This window comes from Palaemon carinicauda, chromosome 37, assembly GCF_036898095.1.
Source record: "Palaemon carinicauda isolate YSFRI2023 chromosome 37, ASM3689809v2, whole genome shotgun sequence".
In the NCBI taxonomy this organism is placed as follows: domain Eukaryota; kingdom Metazoa; phylum Arthropoda; class Malacostraca; order Decapoda; family Palaemonidae; genus Palaemon; species Palaemon carinicauda.
This window is the reverse complement of record NC_090761.1, coordinates 28,768,571-28,778,570: the sequence shown is the minus strand read 5'-3', so window position 1 is coordinate 28,778,570 and position 10,000 is coordinate 28,768,571. Positions and strand designations below refer to the sequence as shown.

General features: G+C 36.6%; 1 protein-coding gene across 1 annotated transcript in view; it reads left to right on the top strand.

Moving 5' to 3' along the window:
* The window catches only part of LOC137629247 (uncharacterized), a 122,728-nt gene that overhangs the window by 3,506 nt on the left and 109,222 nt on the right, over positions 1-10,000 (top strand). The window contains exons 5-9 of the mRNA XM_068360510.1: positions 352-471; positions 1,449-1,604; positions 6,239-6,329; positions 7,355-7,643; positions 9,542-9,762. Coding sequence (XP_068216611.1) covers positions 352-471; positions 1,449-1,604; positions 6,239-6,329; positions 7,355-7,643; positions 9,542-9,762 — 877 coding nt within the window. The remainder of the gene's footprint in view (positions 1-351; positions 472-1,448; positions 1,605-6,238; positions 6,330-7,354; positions 7,644-9,541; positions 9,763-10,000) is intronic.

Here is a 10,000-nt window from a genome sequence, read left to right as displayed (position 1 = left end):
CCATTCATCATCTCCTACTTCGTGCTTCATAGTTCTCAGCCATGTAGGTCTGGGTCTTTCAATTCTTTTAGTGCCTCGTGGAGCCCAGCTGACAGTTCGGTCAACTAATTCTCTCTTGGGGAGTGCGAAGAGCATGCCCAAACCATCTCCATCTACCCCTCACTATGATCTCAACCCGATATGCCACTCGAGTAATCTCTCTTATAGTTTCATTTCTAATCCTGTCCTGCCATTTAACTCTAATATTCTTCTGAGGGCTTTGATCTCAAATATAAAAAATCTGTCGGAGATTGTTTCAGGAACTTGAAATTATCTTTGAAAGTAATACTATTTATTTTTTTATTGATACAGGTGCAACATTTTCACTCATCTGCCCTACAGTCACCGGATAGTAAAGCTTGCCTCATGGACGAAACAGTACGGTCTTCTTCACTCATCCAATCTTCCTTTGTTCCCCGATAAATTTGACAGGTAAGAATAAGCTAACATTAATCTATTTCAGTAGTTGGTGGCCTGTTGGTAACGTCCTTGCCTGGTGATCGCACGACGGGGGTTTGGGTCCACCTCAAAGTCGTTAGTTCCTTTGGTAGCTGCTACCTCACCATCATTGTGAGCTAAGGATGGGAGAGTTTAGGGGAGCCTATAGGTCTACCTGCTGAGTCATCAGCAGCCATTGCCTGGCCCTGACTGGTCTCCGAGTCCCGCTCAACCTCGTTAGTACCTTTGGTCGTTGCAACATCACAATCATTCCTAGCAAGCTAACTATGGGGGTTTTGGGGAAGCCTATAAGTCTACCTGCTGAGCCCTCAGCAGCCATTGCCTGGCCCTCCTTGGAACTAAATTGACTGGAGAGGAGGCTTGTGCGCTCATCATATAAACATGGTCAATCTCTAGGGCATTGTCCAGCTTGCTAGGCCAATATCACTGTCCCTTGCCTCTGCCATTCGTGAGCGGTCTTTAAACCTTTAAACTGTGCTTTCTATCTAGACATCTTTACAAATTATGTAAGATTTTAGTCTATAAATTAACGATTCGAAACAAAATTGACACAATAGTTTTCAAAATGTTGCACTGTATATTTGTTAATGTCTGGCTGGTGGCCCACAATCACTTCAAAGTAAGCTGTCCTTTCACTCAGGAAATGTAGATTTAATTTCATAACTTTTTCTTTTGATTTCACAAACACTGAAACTATATAATGACATTCTATATTCTATTTTCATTCTTCATTATCTTTCTTGTAGTTTATTACTTCCATATTTCCTTTTCTCACTGGGCTAATTTTTCCCCGTTGAACCCCTTGGTCTTATAGCAAGTTGCTTTTCCAACTAGGGTTGTAGTTTAGCTAATAATAATAATAATAATAATATTATTGTAAATAATAATAATAATAATAATAATAATAATAATAATAATAATAATAATAGTAATAAATTTCTCTTCTTCAGGCTAATCGATTCCGGACACATGACAGTAGCAGGTGATGATTTTCCCCCTCATATGAAAGTCGTAGAATTTCCCCTTGGAATAAATGGGCCTCCTCATTTCTTCATCGGTCCTTTGGGGAATTTCATCGAAATTCTGGGGAGCAGCATCAATTTCACGTATGTTGCCTTATGGAATGTTAATTTATGTATATATGTATATGTATATATATATATATATATATATATATATATGTATATATATATATATGTATATGTATACATATATATATATATATATATATATATATATATATATATATATATATATATATTTGTCCCTTCAAATGAAAGGCAAAGTTGCTACCAATCAAAATTTATTTCCTATTTGAGCACGATATTTTGTTGATTTTCATCCATATACAGTGTATATATATATATATATATATATATATATATATGCATATACTACATACATACATACATACATACATATATATATATATATATATATATATATATGTAGTATATGCATACATATATATATATATATATATATATATATATATACATATATATATATATATATATATATACATATATATGTATATATATATATATATATATATATATATATGCCCCCTGTGGCCGCGGGGGCATAAAACAATTAGAATAGCGCCAACGTTATCCCTGCGTGTCGGAAGAGGCGACTAAAAGGGACGGGACGAGGGGGCTGGGAACCCCCTCTCCTGTATAAAAAATCCTGTGAGACAGCAACAAAGAGATGGAGCTGGGGGGAGAGTGACTGCTCCCCGCACTCTAGTTTTGGGGTGTCTGAATGTGCGTGGATGGAGTACGATAGAGAGTAAAAGATGTGAGATTGGAAGTATGTTAAGGAATAGAAGGATGGATGTATTGGCCTTGTGTGAGACAAAGATGAAAGGAAAGGGTGAAGTGATGTTTAATGAAATGTCTGGTAGAGTGTCTGGGATTGAAAGGGGAAGAGCGAGAGAGGGTGTGGCTTTATTGCTGAGTGAATGGATGACAGGTAAAGTAGTGGAATGGAAGGAGATATCATCTAGGTTAATGTGGGTAAGGGTTAGGTTGGGTAGGGAATGTTGGGCGTTTGTCAGTGCGTATGGGCCAGGTAGTGAGAAAAGTGAAGAAGAGCGGAATGAGTTCTGGAATGAATTAACTAGGTGTGTAGAAGGACTGGGTAGAAGGAATTATGTAGTTGTTATGGGTGACTTAAATGCTAGAGTGGGCGCTGGAGAGGTAGAAGGTGTCATTGGGAAGTATGGCGTACCAGGTGAAAATGAGAGTGGTGAGAGACTGGTAGATATGTGTGTTGAACAAGAGATGGTAATAAGTGCTAGCTTTTTTAAAAAGAAAGATAAAAATAAGTATACATGGGTAAGAGTGGCAAATGGAAGAGTAGTAGAAAGGGCATTAATGGATTATGTGTTGATAACTAAAAGAATGTTTGGAAGATTGAAAGACGTGCACGTGTTTAGGGGTATGGCTAACGGTATGTCTGATCATTTTTTGGTGGAAGGAAAATTAGTTGTAGCAAAAGAGTGGGAGCTAGTGAGGGTTGAAGAGCTAATAAAACCGGGGGTGAAAGTAAATATCAGGAAAGGTTGAAAATGGCATATGACGAGGTGAGAGTAAGAGAAACTGGTAATTTAGAGGAGGAGTGGAAGTTAGCAAAAGAAAATTTTGTTGGGATTGCAAGTGATGTATGTGGCAAGAAGGTTGTTGGAGGCAGCATGAGGAAGGGCAGTGAATGGTGGAATGAAGGAGTGAAGGTAGAAGTGGAAGAGAAAAAGAGGGCTTTTGAAGAATGGCTGCAGAGTAATAGTATAGAGAAGTATGAAAAATATAGAGAGAAAAAGGTGGAAGTAAAGCGCAAGGTACGTGAGGCAAAGAGGGCAGCTGACCTGAGGTGGGGAGAGTAAGGAAGGCCGGTGCAAGAATTGAAGAGACAGTGAAAGATGGAAATGGAAGGTTGTTAAAAGGAGAGGAGGCAAGGAAAAGGTGGGCGGAATATTTTGAAAGTTTGCTGAATGTTGAGGATGATAGGGAGGCAGATATAATTGCTGTTCCAGGTGTTGAGGTGCCAGTGATGGGAGATGAGAATGAGAGAGAGATTACAATAGAGGAAGTGAGGAGAGCACTAGATGAAACGAGAGTAGGAAAAGCATCTGGTATGGATGGTGTGAAAGCTGAGATGTTGAAGGAAGGGGGTGTGACTGTACTTGAATGGTTGGTGAGATTGTTTAATGTGTGTTTTGTGTTGTCAATGGTACCAGTAGATTGGGTCTGTGCATGTATTGTACCACTATATAAGGGTAAGGGAGATGTGCATGAGTGTTGTAATTCAAGAGGTATTAGTTTGTTGAGTGTAGTTGGAAAAGTGTATGGTAGAGTACTGATTAATAGGATTAAGGATAAAACAGAGAATGCAATCTTGGAAGTACAGGGTGGTTTTAGAAGAGGTAGGGGTTGTATGAATCAGATTTTTACAGTTAGGCAGATATGCGAGAAATATTTAGCAAAAGGTAAGGAAGTGTATGTTGCGTTTATGGATCTGGAGAAAGCATATGATAGAATTGATAGGGAAGCAATGTGGAATGTGATGAGGTTATATGGAGTTGGTGGAAGGTTGTTGCAAGCAGTGAAAAGTTTCTACAAAGGTAGAAGAGCATGTGTTAGAATAGGAAATGAAGTGAGCGATTGGTTTCCGGTGAGAGTGGGGCTGAGACAGGGATGTGTGATGTCGCCGTGGTTGTTTAACTTGTATGTTGATGGAGTGGTGAGAGAGGTGAATGCTCGAGTGCTTGGACGAGGATTAAAACTGGTAGGCGAGAATGATCATGAATGGGAGGTAAATCAGTTGTTGTTTGTGGATGATACTGTACTAGTTGCAGACACAGAAGAGAAGCTTGACCGACTAGTGACAGAATTTGGAAGGGTGTGTGAGAGAAGGAAGTTGAGAGTTAATGTGGGTAAGAGTAAGGTTATGAGATGTACGAGAAGGGAAGGTGGTGCAAGGTTGAATGTCATGTTGAATGGAGAGTTACTTGAGGAGGTGGATCAGTTTAAGTACTTGGGGTCTGTTGTTGCAGCAAATGGTGGAGTGGAAGCAGATGTACGTCAGAGAGTGAATGAAGGTTGCAAAGTGTTGGGGGCAGTTAAGGGAGTAGTAAAAAATAGAGGGTTGGGCATGAATGTAAAGAGAGTTCTATATGAGAAAGTGATTGTACCAACTGTGATGTATGGATCGGAGTTGTGGGGAATGAAAGTGATGGAGAGACAGAAATTGAATGTGTTTGAGATGAAGTGTCTGAGGAGTATGGCTGGTGTATCTCGAGTAGATAGGGTTAGGAACGAAGTAGTGAGGGTGAGAACGGGTGTAAGAAATGAGTTAGCGGCTAGAGTGGATATGAATGTGTTGAGGTGGTTTGGCCATGTTGAGAGAATGGAAAATGGCTGTCTGCTAAAGAAGGTGATGAATACAAGAGTTGATGGGAGAAGTACAAGAGGAAGGCCAAGGTTTGGGTGGATGGATGGTGTGAAGAAAGCTCTGGGTGATAGGAGGATAGATGTGAGAGAGGCAAGAGAGCGTGCTAGAAATAGGAATGAATGGCGAGCGATTGTGACGCAGTTCCGGTAGGCCCTGCTGCTTCCTCCGGTGCCTTAGATGACCGCGGAGATAGCAACAGTAGGGGACTCAGCAGTATGAAGCTTCATCTGTGGTGGAAATGTGGGAGGTTGGGCTGTGGCACCCTAGCAGTACCAGCTGAACTCGGCTGAGTCCCTGGTTAGGCTGGAGGAACGTAGAGAGTAGAGGTCCCCTTTTTTGTTTTGTTTCTTGTTGATGTCGGCTACCCCCCAAAATTGGGGGAAGTGCCTTTGGTATATGTATGTATATATATAAATATATATATACACATTTTTTATATACACATACATATATATCTTCACCAGCCGTTACTAGTCCAATGCAGAACAAACGCTTCGGATATGTCCTTCCACTTGCGTCTACATAAGGTCTTTTAGTGCTAATCAACGCCCGCTAACTTTCTCATCTCGTCAATCCATCGTCTTCTCTTCCTTCCGCTGCTTCTTTTGCAATCTCTAGGGACCCAATCTGTCATTCTTAATGTTCATCTGTCATCTGTCCTTCTCATTATATGTCCTGTCCATTTCTGTTTCTTACAAGTTGTTCTAATATCCTCCACTTCAGTTTGTTCTCCTGTCCATGTTGCTCTTTTTTTCCGTTGGTTACTGTATTTCCATCATTATTCTCTCCATAGCTCTTTAAGTGGCGTGTGTGTGTGTATATATATATATATATATGTATATGTATATATATATATATATATATATATTTGTATGTATGTATATATACATATAAATATTTTATATATATATATGTATATATATACATATATATTTATAAATTATATGTATTTATACATACAGTATGTCTATATATATATATATATATATATATATATATATATATAAATATATATATATACATATTCAGTATATATATATATATATATATATATATATATATATACTGTATATATATACAGTATATATGTATATATATATATATATATATATATACAGTATATATGTATATATATATATATACATATATATATACATATATATATCCACTTATATAAAAAGATAGAATTTTTCTCATCTAGCAAAAGGAAGAATTCTATATCATAGCATACCTAAGAGTATTCATAGATATAAATGATCATATCTTTTCTTTCTATTCCATCTTCGAGGTACACCCTCGTCAGGCCCCCTGACAGAGCCTGGGGCTACTTGCAACCAAACGGATCCTGGATGGGCATGGTGGGCATGGTCTTCAGAAAAGTAAGTTGGAGGAAGTTCTAAGAAAAGAAAAGGATTCGTTATTTTCTTTGGCTAATCTTAAGATTAATAAAAAAAAAGCCATATTGTTCTCATTAGGTTGTATGTCTTGGAGGTAATCTTATTTCGTGTTCAGATATAAAGAAAAGTATGTCGTCAAAAAAGTAAGTTGGTGCGCTTACTAAAAAAACAAAATGATTCCTTATTTTCTTTGGCCAATTTTAAGATTAATAAAGAAGCCATATTGTTCTCATAAGGTTGTATATCTTGGAGGTAATCTTGGTTTCTGTCTAGATTCAAAGAAAGGTGTGTCTAATATTTTAGGATTTTGCATAAAAGATTTTACAAAAACGATAATTATTGCAGGAATAGTATATGAGGAGAAATATTTTGCATAAGAGATTTTACAGAATTATTGTAGGAACATTACGTGAAGAGAAATTATCGTAAATAAATGAGTAGAAAACATTATCAATATGGTTATCCACGTCATTTAAATGCATTTACAGTAAATTCATGTCAGTACTGAACTATTGATATATTATAAATCGTAGAATCACTGTAGTGAATAGTTTGGATGATAAATTTTTGTTTTTGAAATTAGATTTTCGTGTAGAATTTTTCAGTCAATAGACTGTTTTTTTTTTTTTTTACTTTATTCATTTGTGTATATATTCGTCTTATTATCATGTGCTTTCTAAGTTTATTAACCAATTAATTTGTTTATAACTGTGTTTATTCCTTTCAATTGAAGAATGGGTTTATAGCAATGTAGAAATGGTAAAGAAAAACCCAATATCATCTTTGCATCCAATTAATTGTGTTTATATTCGTCTTATTATTAAGTGGTTTTTTAGTTTATTAAACAATTAATTTGTTTAAAAGTTTATTCCTTTTAAGCGGAGAATCAGTTTATAGCAACGTGGAAAAAGAAAAAAAAAGCATGATTTTAACTCTGCTTTCAACTTTATTAACCAATGAATTTGTTTAAATAAAAAGCATTATCTCATCTCTGCTTTCAACTTTAGGAAGTTGATTTTGCTCTGGGCCCTTTCGTACTGACCTTCACCCGAGCCCAAGCAGTAGACTACGCTCTGCCGTTGGTCGGAGACAACATTCGCATCGCAGCCAAGCGAGGGCCCACCGAGGTCGATCCCTGGGGATTCGCCATGCCTTTGGCTCCAGCAGTCTGGGGAATGACCTTCGCTTCGATGGCATTCGGAGTCTTTACAATGGTGATCTTCTCTTCTGTAAACTTGTCGAATGATTTGGCCAAGAGTTCGTTCATGGATTTCTTCAGAGTTTTGCTCCAGCAAGGTTCGTGTTTTTTTTTTATTTAAAATTGAATTTGTTTCTCAAGCCTACGCATTAGTTTAAATTTAAGGATTAAATTTGCCCTAACATCTCTAGATGTATGAATTCATCGATATCATTTCGCATCTTACTTTTTTCTTTTAACATAAATCATTTTCAATCTTCAATGATTTTGTTGGTATCATTCCCTGAATTGTTGTTGTGGTTGCAAATTTTTAATCAACTGCAAGAGCTCGTTTATCTGAACAGAATGGATAGGCAGTTTACAACAGCATCATACTTCGTGGTAAGGTACAGTATTGAAAAAAAATTAATCGGAAATTCTCCGTAAATATATATTGTTCTCAGCCGTATTTCAGTAAAGTATGGGCGACCGTAATTTTCACCCTCCTTTGTTATTATCTTTTACGGGTTGTTAATCGTAATATCGCTCCTCAACGTCAATATATCCGTACTTAAAACGGTAAATGCCTAGCAACATTTATTCAATGATTTTTACTGTTTTTTATGGCAAATTTTCAAAAGTATATATAACTTTCAAGTACAATATTTCTTATTAAATATCGGTTTCAGATTGTACTTCCTCAAACCACCACGCCAAAAAGGTAGTGAAAAACATTACCAAAATATACATGATTTGGGACATCGCTCATGTTTATAAAGCAACCTCAAATCAAGAAGCAAAAGAGAAAACTTTAATATGTCTTGCTCTTGCTTGTCCAGTGGCCACTTTCCTCTTGGTAAGGGTAGAAGAGACTCTTTAGCTATGGTAGGCAGCTCTTCTACGAGATGGACACTCAAAAAGCAAACCATTGTTCTCTAGTCATAGGTAGTGCCATAGCCTCTGTACCATGATCTTCCAGCTTCTTAGGACTTAGGTCAGAGTTCTCTTGCTTGAGGGTACACTCGGGCACACTATTTTATCTTATTGCTCTTCCTCTTGTTTTTTTTTCATAGTTTATATATGTATGTTTTAATTCAATACTGTTACTGTTCTTGAAATATTTATTTTCAATTGTTCATTACTTATCTTGTAATTTATTAATTTCCTTATTTCCTTTCCTCACTTGGCAATTTTCCCTGTAAGAGCCCTTGGGCTTGTATCCTTCTGTTTTTCCAACTATGGTTGTAGCTTAGCTTTAAATACTGCTAATAATAATAATAATAATAATAATAATAATAATAATAATAATAATGTTTGGTTACATAATCATTAGTGCTTCTGTTGTAGGTTTTTATTTATAAAAATTATATTATTAACATTATTTCTTATTAAATATCGGTTTCAGATTGTACTTCCTCAAACCACCACGCCAAAATGGTGGTGAAAACCATTACCAAAATATACTTGTTAATATATTTGCTTTCCTCTGTACGATCGTTCATCTTGAATTCAACAACACAAAGATTTATCTATTTTTTTATCTTTATAATTTTCATGTACCATTTACAGTTGAATTACTTATAATGGAATTTTGTACTCAGCATGTATTATGTATGTTTGTATTGGAGATCTCTCTGATTTGTTCGAGAATTAACTCATAAACGAATTAAAAATTATCAAATTGAATTATATCCCTAAATCTTATTAATACAATACTACAAATGCTCATTGTTTTATTATTATTATTATCATTATTATTATTATTATTATTATTATTATTATTATTATTATTATTATTATTATTATTATTATTAGCTAAGCTACAATCCTAGTTTGAAAAGTATGATGCTATAAGCCCAAGGGCTCCAACGGTGCAAGATATATTCTATATATTTGAGGATAGTTTTAGGAAAATACAATACCAATATTGAACTTGAATCAATGCATTAAAGAAAAAAACATAACCCACAAAAGGAGAAACGATTAAACAACACCTATTTCATAAAATCCCAAACAGACACAAAGGTATCCAGCACTGTACGATTGTGGGAGCGCATCCTGCTAGGAGGATGGATGGTCACCATCCTTGTGCTGACCAAGAGCTACAGTGGGAATCTCATGTCGTTGTTGGCTGTGCGCTATGTGCCTCAGCCTTACCAGTCTCTGAGGGCAGTTCTGGACGACTCGTCTGTTACCATGCTGTGGGAAGGAGGCACGGCTTATGTCCAAGTCTTCATGGTAGGTCGTGGAGAGAGAGAGAGAGAGAGAGAGAGAGAGAGAGATGCCCAACTACTTGAGAAAGAGAGCGTGGCTCCAATGCCCAACTAGGAGAGAGAGAGAGAGAGAGAGAGAGAGAGAGATGCCCAACTACTTGAGAAAAAGAGCGTGGCTCCAATGCCCAACTAGGAGAGAGAGAGAGAGAGAGAGAGAGATGCCCAACTACTTGAGAAAGAGAGCGTAGCTCCAATGCCCATAT